The following is a 12,474-nucleotide window of genomic DNA, read 5'->3' as shown; positions in this document are numbered from 1 at the left end:
AAAGTTCTGGTCTGCCTGTGACTTTCCAATAATTTATCTAATTCTATAGAGTTTGTAAATCTGCAGTTATATGATAAATATTCCCACTTCCTCACACACAAAGGCCAGATTCTAGGGGGTAATATAGATGGTAGAATCTAGCAACAGAGCTAACATAACTAGTCCCATGAAGACCATTCCTGTCCAACAGGAGTCCTCTCATGATCGAGAGATGACATGGAGCCTTTTAGGACAACCTCTCCCTGCTGCCACTGTCAGAGGTATAACCACAGAGTCTGGAGTGCCCCTACGCTGTACTGATCTCTTGGTGCATTATCAGATCCTTGGAACTGTTTGCAAATGGTAAAAAGGAGAGTAACCCTTATTCTGTGCTTGTACTCCTGGGGATCAGCGCAGCACAGAGCAGGCCCAGGGTCAGAGGAACGAAAAGATGAGCTTTATGCCACCTTAATACACAAATGCTCACCCAATGTATGCTGTGTGCTTCTCAGTCATAGGCAAGGATCCAGTACATTGTGTCCAATTGTGCATTTCTTACACGGCCATAACTCCCATTGAGTAGAATGAGAATTTTGCTTGAGCAAGAAGGATCCAAGCCAATGTGTTTTTAATATTTTTTTCAAAGGGCCTCTGGGATCTCCTTATTTTGGGATTGCTACGGAATATTTTTCTTTCCCGCATCATGCCACATTTCCATGTATTTTGGTCCTATCCTGGTTTAATATGTTCTAGGCATAATTTGGCCCTTAGGTTTTATATCCTGCGAGCTATTTCCTGGAATAAACCATCACTGTTTGTTACACTTCATAACATGTAATCCAACAGGGCAACTTAGAGTATCCTAGATTTATTAACAGTGCTAAGTGAAACTCAGACTTTTCAATATGAAGATTGCACTGAAACTACCTGTAACCCCCCTTTTCCTCCCCGGGTTACTGGGGAGCAGGTCACACTCATAGGTGTGCTTGGGTGCCTGAAGTTTTAACCCAAAAGAGATCCTGAGTACCCCAGCGGTGATGGTGTTTAGTTGGGGAAAGCCCTATCCACCCCTTTGCTGCAGTCCCTTGCTTGTAATAAACGTAAAATGGAGGTGCCTCCACCTGGCTGGCCTTGTACACACTCAGGGTATGACTACACTACCACCCTAGTTCGAACTAGGGTGGTAGTGTAGACATACCCTCACTGGTGTGCCTTGAGAGCCTCCAGGAACGTACTCATTCCAACATAAATCTGGATCTAATTCCAGAACAACTACAAATCATATACATCTAATAGAATACTTTAAAATAAACAATCTTTACTTATCTTAACAGGGATTAACAGATTTAGCAATAAATAGCAATAACAAAACACATAACAATAATTGAAGCTTATATAGCTAACATTTGTATAACAGTGACCCCACCCCAGAGTGTGCACACCCCTGGACTCACAGTCCCAGACACTTGCTGGTATCGGCACGCTGATGTTGTAGCTGTAGTGGAGATTCGGTCCAGGCTAGACAGCAGCTCTGTCCCAGGCAGCACTTTTTCAACAAGGCTCAGAAACTTACTGCCTCATGCTGTGCCTATCAGAAGCAGCCTGCTAGTTCCAACAGGCATCTAGTCCCAGTCTGTAGCTGCACTCCAACAGCCCCTGCACTGGATCAATGTCCTCGGCAGCAGCCTGGCTCCCCCTTTGGTTCCAAACTCCAAGGCAGAGTCCCAAACTGCTAGGCCTCTCTTCTCCATGCACATGGAGAGAGAAGTCCTCTCCCACACAAGAGTCCTTTCTTCTTGTTTTTCCCAAGGGCTCATGGGAATTGTAGTCTGGATTGTAGCACACAGGGTCTTTTCAGAATAAAACAGAGGTCCCTTTAGTTAGGGGACTACATACCCCATAGCTGTTCTAAAACTAATTTTGTTCCACAAGGTCTCATGAAAGAAACAATACCAGCTTCCTAAGGAATGGTCCATAAAAGGCTAGGAGTGTGCTTTCAAGATATTTTTATTCTGTTGTCTGCTCCCCTAAAGAAGATTGGTTCATTTTTTTCAGACTATCATTTTTAGAAATATGTAGGACACATTAATGCTCCTGCTACTGCAATACCTTTATGGCTACAAGTACAATACTCATGTAACAATATGTTCAACTTTCCCATTGGAATCACCAGTCCCTAATAGAGCCAAAGTCTCAACTCCCTGCTGAAACTGCAATGTACAAAACTAAGTCTAAAGGGGTCTATAAGGGTGCGTCTACACTGCACTGTTATTTTGAGATAACTAGTGTTATTTAGAAATAACAATGCGAGCATCTACACAGCCATTCCATTATTTCAAAATAATTTTGAAATGACGGACAGCTTATTCGAAATCTGTAAACCTCATTCTATGAGGAATAATGCCTATTCTGAAATAGCTATTTTGAAATAAGGTGTGTGTAGATGCTCCACTGCTGCTATTTCAAAAGAGCCCCTCACCAGGGCCATTCTAAGCTATTCCTCCCCAGAACCTTCTGGGGCTCTAAACTGAGATAGCATGTCTACATTAAGGAAGCTCTGTAGACGTGCTATTTCAAAACAAGCTATTTTGGAATAACTATTCTGGAATAGCTTATTTTGAAATAAGTGTGCAGTGTGGATGTACTCTAAGAATAAGAATATAACTGCTCACTTTTTATGGAAATTACTATATAATCAATTAACCATAAGTAAAAGCATACCCAATAGCAGAACATTTTGTTTCTTATGCTTTGATTATAAAGCTGTACAGGCTTTGTATTTCCATGTGTTGGGTCAGCCATCATGCAATACAAGATAATTTAGGCCAATGTAAAATGGCACATGTTTGCATTCCATTCCAAATGAAAACATTAGACATCCACAAGTAACACACCTTTGTAGTGCCTGTAAATTGTATAGTTACTGTAAGAACATTCCATTCAGTCTCTTAATACCAGATATTTTGATAAACAATAAACAGAGAACATAACAGAGCAGGTTGTGCATTGAAATAATCTCTGCTAACAAGACTCACCTTTAAATGTTGATAACAGTTGCTTTTTTTAAGTATCACAGGATACTTATTAAGTGGTGCCACATGAACAATAAATGCTATTTTAAAGCACAGAGGCATGTTCAAGTCAGTCTGATTGCTTGATTGGCCGATTGCGTGATTAGCCCAGCAGTTTTAAATCTTCTTTAAAAAGATGTTGCTTCATACAAGAACAAAATAAGAAGCTCTTCCATTGTTGCTGGGGAGAGTAGGTTCATGTATTTACTTATTTATTTATTTTGCATTTTTGATGTTGTTTGGAGAAACATGTTTCAAAAATAAAAACAATTATACAACTCCAGGATGCTTTACATTGATCAGTAGAAACTGATCTTTGGGTGTCACAAAACTATTCTATTTAGCCCTTTACTTCCTCAAAGAGCTGTGACTGTTAACCAGTTATTCCTTGTGACACCCACTCTTCCCCCCACCCTGTGTATGTTTTGGGAAAGCAGTTGACTCTGTGTATGTGTGCACGTGCATGTGTATAGATAATTAGGAGAGAACATGTGTATGTGCTGCCCATCTGAGATAGAGATATAGATCTGGGAGTCATTATAGATAGTACTTAAAGCTAGTAAAGTGAAGGAAGTTGCCCAAGGACTGGCTATAAAGAGGCAAATGGGGCCAAGGACAGCCTCCCTGGAGGCACGGCAACAGACAGCAGAAGAGCAGAAGAGGAGAAGGAACTATAAGAGGATATGCCTTACCTTAAGCCAAGCCTTGGTGGCATCCACACAGCAGGAGGCCGATGGAAGCAAATGCTCCCATTGGCTTCCCTTACTCCTTACTGAATTCAGAGTACCGGATGCCAGCCTGGACTGCCCTCAGCATTCGATTTACGGAACTATACTAGACCTGCTAAATCGAACATCAGAAGATCGACCTCCAGAGTATCAATCTTCTGGTAAGTATAGATGTGCCCTTAGGGTGGTAAGACTAGAACCCAGAAGAGATGAGAGACTCATAAGCTGGAGGAGGAGAAAAGCAGATGAAAAGGAATAAGTCAACGCTGGATATGCATGATATAAACATGACTGTTTTAGAGAAGTGCAAAAAAGCTGAGAATGGATGAAAGGATGGAGTTGCATGTGGAAACCCTGTATTCAAAGGATAAGAGTGAAGTAGAACAGGGAGTGAAGTAGAACAGAGTCTAAAGAGCATCAGAGCAATGGGAGAGAAAGGGTTCTGGGACATTTTACTGTAGGTCACCAGATGGATTCCTTCCAAGCCCAGAAATAATCAAAAGAGGCACTATTTGGTGGCTACATTATGGTCTGCATGAACTTACTGATATTTATTATTTTATGACACAAAATTATGCAAGTTGCTTCACAGGAAAACTCCAGAAGGACACATCCTTGCCACAAGACCTTAGAATCTAAATGGTAGATATAACAGGCAAAAAGAAAAACAAGGTGGTTAATTCCCTTCTAGTCACAGGGAAGAAAGGAAGGGGGGACAAAGCAGCTGGGGGGAATTCTTAATGGATTATAGATTGTTGTAATAAGCCATAGACATGGAACCATCTCATCCATTGGATGGTTCAGGGCAGTTGCCAGAGGATCTAGAGGGGGACGTGGTGCCCACAGTTACTGGGGTCTGGCACCTACAGCAGGGACCAGGCCTGCCCCTACAATCATGAGCAGTAGCAGGAGCTGTGAGAAGCGAAACAACCCATTCCACCATCTCCCAGTTGGGTCGCTCAGCTTCACCACTGTGGTGAGAAGTGAAGCAGCCCACCCCAAATGTGCTCTGCTCCTCTGAGCATCACGGCTGGGAGCTGGGCCAGCAGTGGGCAGAGGCTGGGCCACTGCACTTCTTACAGCTGTGGTGAGTGCAGTAGGGGCACCTGCTGCCAGTCCCAAGGCCCTCCACTAATCGCTGGGCCACATCACTCGGAGGGAGGACTTGGAGGAAGCTCTGCAATGAGGGTGGGGAGGAGATGGAGAAGTGGTGGGGCTTGGGGCAGTTTTCCCACCTCTCTAGAATCCTGCATAGACAACACCTTCCCTAATTGGAGGAGCATTAACAGTCCACTTCTCCTTGAATGGTCCCTTGAAGTATGTGTTAACCTTTTTTTCAGTTGTGCCATCCTGTGGTCTGGGCTCCATTACATACCTGTATTGGTATAACTACATCAATCAGAGGTGTGAAAATCCATACCCTGGGTAGTTATACTGACCTAACCCACCCCCAGCTCTATATGTAGACAGCACTATGTTGATAGGAAAGCTTCTACTAATGACACGGCTACCACCTCTTAGGGAGGTGGCCTATCTATGCCAATGCGAGAAAATCATCTGCATAGGAGCATCTTCACCAAAGTGTCACAGGGGTACAAAGTAATTTAAGTGTATACCTGCCCTGAGTTAGTTACCAAGTGTGAGGAAGAGCACCGTGTAAGCTTGAAAGTCTGTATCTCTCACTGATAGAAGTTGGTCCAATGAAATATTAACTCACCCACCTTGACTCTCTAATATCAGTGCTAAAAGAACACTGCAAACAGGCAAAAAGGAAGGGAAAGATGAGAAAGGGGTTATGGACATGTGATTATGTGGCTATTCCATTTAGATAAAACCAGTAATGATGGTTCAAGCTGGTTGTTTTCTGTTGCAACTGAAACAAGGTGGTGCTTTCAATGGAATTGAATTGAGACAATGTGGTTGTCTAAATTACATCTGGCACCACTATTTGGAGATTCAGCAGAGAGACTAAGGACATAGAAATTGAAATACCTTTTCCACCTGGAGGCATTTCCAATGTGGAGACACATTGCAGTGGATGGAAACAGTCTGGAGAACTTTGATGAATGTGTTTGGTTTGATCATCTCACAAACCACAAGTCCCTCTCTCCATTCAAATCCATCTAAAAACTCATTTTTCCGCATTGCTGACAAGCCGCAAGTTAATGTAAATACAGCACATTTTCAATATACTCAAAAGAGCCACCACAATATGACCATTTATAACTAATCTCAATTGCCTGATAACTACATAATCCCCACCCGCATCCATCCCTACTTGTCTGTTGTTCTCATTCATTGGGCATGTCTAAAATTAGACTTAAATGTCCACTATAACCTTGAATTTGTTCTATAAAAATAAAGCATTTTAACACTATTACATTTTAAAGTTCACTTTAAATCTAAGAGAAAATGAAAACTATTAAATACAGTTCAGTCATTGTCAGTATTTCAGCTGTTTTACTTACTGAGGAAAAAGAGAAGACCATCCAGGGATGAATCCAGGTTCTCTGGTAAACCATAAGAGGGCCATTAAAATGAACAGGACAAGGGTAATGATTTCTGGGTAGCTGCAGCAAAAGCACAGTTTGTTAGTGTCTGGTTTTCTTACATTTAAAGGTGCGTTTGCTTTCTTTGAAATCGCCTAGTGCTTTGCAGTCTGCGTTACCTGATTGGTCCAAGCTTTGTGTACTCCTCCTTAATCACTTGTGCTGAGACCTGTTCTCTTGTGGACTTTTCCTTGCCACATTGGAACATTTCTTTGAAACTGGAAGATAAGTCAATAATAATGGAGTGTTACCTGTACAATATAGTCACAGATGCCAACCTTTCTGAGTAATTGTACCAATTTACTAGGCTAAGATTTCAGTTCTACCAGCCAGTGCTCACAATCTCCCATTTAATTGTGCATACTCTGAACTTTATAATACTGATTTGGAGTAACCCGAGCATGCTGGAATCTACCCACATGAATGGGAGACTGGCAGAGGCAGCAGCAAAATATGACCCAATATTCAGGCTCACATATCATTAAAATAGCAGAGGCAACTTATATCACTGGTTTCTCTAGGGATGCAGCATGATCTAATGCAGTGTTCTTCATTGCAAGGCCTGGGAGCTGGTGGCAGCTCCCATAGACCCTAAGTCCAGCTCCAGTTCTCTTTTAGCTGTACAAATTGGTTGTAGGCTATAAATAGCTGGGCAGCAGCTCTAAAGGACCACACGGCATGAACCTGGAGATGGGAAGGGGGAAGCAGGAACTGAGAAGGGGAGCAAGTTGGGGCTTGCAAGGCTGCTGTGTGCCTTTCCCCAGGCTCTGGAGCTCCCTGATTCCAGAGTAGAAAGAGAGAAGCCCCTTCCCCTGGAGCTCCATGCTGGCTGCCAGCAGGGGTAGAGAAAGCCTCTCCCCCCATAGCCTTACTAGGATTGTGGCAACAGAAGAAGAAGAAGGAACAGTCACACTTTCACTCATCCCATTTTTTAAAATAAGCTTTGCATTATTCTGCTCTTTAAAAATGTACTTGCATAAATGCCTTTTTAATTCCATATATTTTCCCTAGTTAATATTTTATAAAAGGAGTATTATTTTATTGTCCAAGTAGACTTTGTTTTAGTTCCACAAGTGGCTCTATAACATTACATCATTAAGGAGTAGAAAGCAATGTGTTAATTTAGTATTTGATGTGGGTCTCACATTGAAGGGATTTTTCCCCCAAAATTGTTTGTTTTGAAGAGTGTCAAAATAGTAAAGCGCACTGGTCTAGTTACTAAGGCATAGGACTGGAAAATGAAGAACTCTGAGATCGATTTCTTTGATGTCCTGTACCTGTAAATGTTTGAGCCCTCTGCCCTCTGCAGTACAAAGCCTTTTTTGTGTGTTAGCTTCAATTTTGCAAGCACTCCAGACAACTGTTTTTCTATCCACTCTCTCTGTGTCTGTGGTGCTCTCCTTCTTGCTGGGTCCAAAAATCTAACACTGACAATGCAGGATTTATGCACCAAGAACATCCAGTGCTCTTGTACCTGAACAACAAGGGCTTGTCTACACTACAGAGAAGAACAAAGGTGCTGCAGTCAATCTTCCAGAGTTCAGATTAGTGGGACTAGTGAAGACATGCTAATTTGAACTGAGAGGGTGCCCCCCTCAATGCTGATAGTCCTGCTCCTAGGAGGAGTAAGGGAAGTTGATAGGAGAATGTGCCCTTGTGTCGACCTCCAGCTGTGTGGACAGCATCAAAATGCGATTGAAAATACTTCAACCCCAGTTACGTAATTAACATAGCTGGAGTTGCATACTTTAAGTTGACTTTCTTCTTTAGCATAGACCAGGCCCAAGAGAAAAGAGTAAGCAGATAGTACTGTAAAAGGGGGACAGAGTTCACTAGAGTCACAAGGTGACAACAGGAGAGGAGTAAAATGGCATCTTTTATGGGAAATGTTGGTGACTATGAATGGTGTCTGTGCACCTCAGCCATTTTGAACAATTTGTAACCTGCAACATCATTCCTGATGAACAAAGAATTTCAACCTTGCTCACGGTGATGGGTCTGAAGGCATATGGACTGCTGTGTCTCCAACCGTACCCAGATCTGCCTCAAATAATGTAAATATTCCAGCAATGCAGGAATAGTTTTCTCCTATTCTATCGACAATAGCTGAATGATAGTGGTTCCATCAGTGACATCAGGGAAGTGGAGAATCAGTAGCACAATTTGTTGCCAATCTCAAGAAATTGCCAGAGCAGTGTTAGTTTGGAAAAATGTTAAGTGATGCCCTGCATGACCAGCATGACCAGTTAGTCTCTGGTCATACAGAATGACCACATTGGAATGAAGTTATTGACTGCAACAGAGATTCCATTCAGAATGACTGTTGCTGTAGCAGTTGCAATGGAAGCCACAGAGTAGGATTCTCTGCAATTTAGTGTGCACTGAAAAATTCATCTCATTAATCTGCAAGACATAGGACTACAGAAACATAAAGAATTTCCATGTGGCAGTTTGCACTAACTTGTGGGATACACCAGGTCATTTTCAGAAGAAAGCACACATCACCATGACCTGTTGCATAGTTCAACAATCAGTGGGGGTATGTCTACACTACCCCGCTAGTTCGAACTAGCGGGGTAATGTATGCATACCGAACTTGCTAATGAAGCCCGGGATTTGAATTTCCCGGGCTTCATTAGCATAAAGTCGGCGCCGCCATTTTTAAAAGCCGGCTAGTGCGAACCCTGTGCCGCGCGGCTACACGCGGCACGGGCTAGATAGTTCGAACTAGCTAGCCATTCCGAACTATCTGTACGCCTCGTGCTGCGCGGCACGGGGTTCGCACTAGCCGGCTTTTAAAAATGGCGGCGCCGGCTTTATGCTAATGAAGCCCGGGAAATTCAAATCCCGGGCTTCATTAGCAAGTTCGGTATGCATACATTACCCCGCTAGTTCGAACTAGTGGGGTAGTGTAGACATACCCTAACAGAGTAACCATATACAAAAGACACCTGTAAGAAAGGATGGAAGTTGAGAATTCATAATGTGGAAAAAGACAAGAGCTCTAGTGACACTGAGCAAGACTGTATGTGTTATCAGAAGACTAAGTCACAGATGATATCTGGCTCACACCCTTGATTAAAGAGGTTCCTACAAGACTTGAGCTTGAGGCAGGGGAGATGCCATCTCATTGATTTCTGAAATCTCCTACAGCCAGACTTTTTCACAAGTTCTGCAAGAAGGAGTCTCTATACAGGCAGTCCCCAAGTTATGCGGATCCGACTTATGTCGGATCCGCAGTTACGAACGGGGCCGTTCCTCTCCCTGGTCTCCAGCAGACCAGGGAGAGGAAGCAAAGCGGCGGAACACGTGGGCAGCGGACAGGGCTGTCCGCTGCCCACGCGCTCCCAGGCTTGGCTCTGCTTTGCCCCCCCCCCCCCGTCCCCCTGATCTGCAGACCAGGGGGACGGGGGAGGGGGCGCAAAGCAGAGCCAAGCAGAGCCAAGCCGCGGAGCGCGCGATCAGCTGGCAGCGCGCTCCGCGGCTTGGCTCTGCTTTGCCCCCCCCTCCCCCTGGTCTGCAGACCAGGAGGGGGGGGGGGGGCAAAGCAGAGCCAAGCCACGGAGCGCGCGGTCAGCTGACAGCTGTAAGCTGGCCGCGTCCTCCGCGGCTTGGCTCTGCTTTGCCCCCTGCATCTCCCTGGTCTGCAGACCAGGGGGACGGGGGGGCAAAGCAGAGCAAAGCCGCGGAGCACGCGGGCAGCGGACAGCCCAGACGCGTCTGGGCTGTCCACTGCCCGCGTGTTCCGCCGCTTTCCTCCCCGTCCCCCTGGTCTGCAGACCAGGGGGACGGGGAGCAAAGCAGAGCAAAGCCACGGAGCCCGAGGGCAGCAGGACAGCCACGGCGCGTCTGGGCTGTCCCGCTGCCCCCGTGCTCCGCGGCTTTGCTCCGGACACCTGTGGTACAGCAGCTGGGGCGCTGCCAGTTGGTCCCGTAGCGCCGCTCTGGGCGCTACTGAACCAACCGGGCAGCACCCCAGCTGTTCTGCCCCAGGCGTCCTGATTCAGCCACTGCTGGTCAGATTCAGAAGCGGCTGAATCAGGACGCCTGGGGCAGAGCAGCTTGGGTGCTGCTGGGTTGGTCCAGTAGCGCCGAGGAGTGGCGGCGCTACTGGACCAACCCAGCAGCACCCCAGCTGCTCTGCCCCAGGCGTCCCCAAGTCAGCCGCTGCTGAAACTGACCAGTGGCTGACTACAGGAAGCTCCTGCCCCGGGCTTCCTGTAATCAGCCGCTGATCAGTTTCAGCAGCAGCTGACTTGGGGATGCCTGGGGTTCTTAAGTTGAATCTGTATGTAAGTCAGAACTGGCGTCCAGATTCAGCCTCTGTTGAAACTGATCAGTTTCAGCAGCGGCTGAATCTGGACGCCAGTTCCGACTTACATACAGATTCAACTTAAGAACAAACCTACAGTCCCTATCTTGTACGTAACCTGGGGACTGCCTGTAGTTTTGAAATGTTAGTCCTATAAGGGATAGTCTGGGTAAAAGTTCAACTAGATAGACTATCTGTTGTTTTACCTTATATGTGATGGAACATAATTATCCACCTTATTGAGCAAGTCTTGAGTTGAGAAGCCCAAGGCAAACTAAAGCCATAGACATTACAAAACACCTCAAAATCTTCAAGAAATAATGGACAGGCACTTCAAAGATTTGGAAACAGCTTGGACAGAGCAATGTGTCAGTGAGGCTCACTGTTAAAGTCTAGCAGCCAGCCATAATATTGGAACCCCAGTTATATTTATGCTCTTAAGCCTCTGGCAGAAGCTGATTGGTACTGTTCAGTGAACACTGACATCTTTTAGTATGGTTCACACTGTGATCGGGCTATATCTTTTGTACCAGTGTTCAAGAAGGAAGGCTCAGTCCAAATTTGTGAAGATCTCAAAGTAATGCTGATTCCAGTTTTATAGACAGACCAGTATCCTCGTACTGAAAAGTTGTTTGCTGTACTTAGTGGTGGACAATGTTTCAATAAATTGGATTTGCTCAGTGTATACCAATCAAATGACGATTGATCCATACCTTTTGGTATTACATTGGCACCTGCTCCTCACCATTCTTTTGAAGTTGGACACTATATGTAGATTTGCAACAACAGTTGTGGAGTGAAATAGGTACCTGGAGAACTCACAAAATGCACAGGACCTGTTTTGTTCATGGTAGAACTATCCAATGTTATTTTATGGAAATAGCAGGGACCAGTTTGAGTGCTGATGAGTACCAGAATCCAGAGATGATCCTTTAATTGGACCTATTTCTCTTGCAACTCTTACTTGCAATGACTTGTTGGGAAAACATTTGGTCACTGATCCAGTTGATTCCATACTAGATGCAGTTGATTCCTTACCACCAAGTGTTCCTGTTGTTCACAACACTTCTGCACCACCATCACCACATTGTCCCAAGAGAGAGCAAAAACCAGTTGTGCCCTTGAACTTACAAACAGATTCGTTACGGAGTTCCTATTCCAGGGCAGAATAATCTCTTGCATTTCAAGTGTCTGCTGTAGTCCACTCACTTTTTAACTTAGTTCAGTTATGTAGTGTTTATTTTTAGCCATGTAAAGGATAATGTATGTGTGTTTTGAAAGTTTTTACAATAGATGGACAAAATGCGAGGACCTGTCCCTTTAAAAGTTTAAGCACTCTCCCTTCCCTAGTGCAAAGCCTCACTTTTATGTTAGTTTCAGTTTTGCAGCTTGAACATTAAAGCCCCCACATCTGAAATCTGTGGTTCAGTCAGTTCCCTGTTTGTCTGTGTCTGTCCCCTTCTCTGCTAAGTCCAAATCTAATCATACCCAGTTCTGTCAGTAGGCTAAGGTGTGATCTTAGGCAAGACACTTTATTTCTCTCTCTCTTTGTCCCACTCCACTCTTTGTTATTCTATTTAGATTATAAATTACTTGAGGCAGGCACGGTATCTTGCTATGTTCCTATGTAGAACCCAGCACAAATAGGGTACTGCTATCTAAGAAATTATATTAATAACAACAAGCCCATGAAACTGAAGTATGGGTGTGTCTACCAATACATATGCATAGCTCCAAGTCACCTCATGTCAGGACACAAGAAAGACATGTTTTAGACAATCATTATTAAGACAGAACAGTATTATTCATCATAGTATTTATGTCAAAAAGAAAAA

At 44.3% G+C, this 12,474-nt stretch overlaps 1 protein-coding gene across 2 annotated transcripts in view; it reads right to left on the bottom strand.

The window, feature by feature from the left end:
- Window positions 1–12,474, bottom strand: part of SLC13A1 (solute carrier family 13 member 1) — a 101,901-nt gene that overhangs the window by 12,088 nt on the left and 77,339 nt on the right. For both annotated transcript variants that reach the window (XM_006122583.3, XM_075928698.1), the window contains 2 exons: window positions 6,447–6,545; window positions 6,247–6,348 (listed from right to left, as the gene is read on the bottom strand). In XM_006122583.3, coding sequence (XP_006122645.2) covers window positions 6,247–6,348; window positions 6,447–6,545 — 201 coding nt within the window. The remainder of the gene's footprint in view (window positions 1–6,246; window positions 6,349–6,446; window positions 6,546–12,474) is intronic.

The sequence above is a fragment of the Pelodiscus sinensis genome, chromosome 1 (assembly GCF_049634645.1).
Source record: "Pelodiscus sinensis isolate JC-2024 chromosome 1, ASM4963464v1, whole genome shotgun sequence".
NCBI classification, from domain to species: Eukaryota; Metazoa; Chordata; order Testudines; family Trionychidae; genus Pelodiscus; species Pelodiscus sinensis.
The sequence above is the reverse complement of the archived record's forward strand: the minus strand, read 5'-3'. Positions and strand labels throughout refer to the sequence as shown.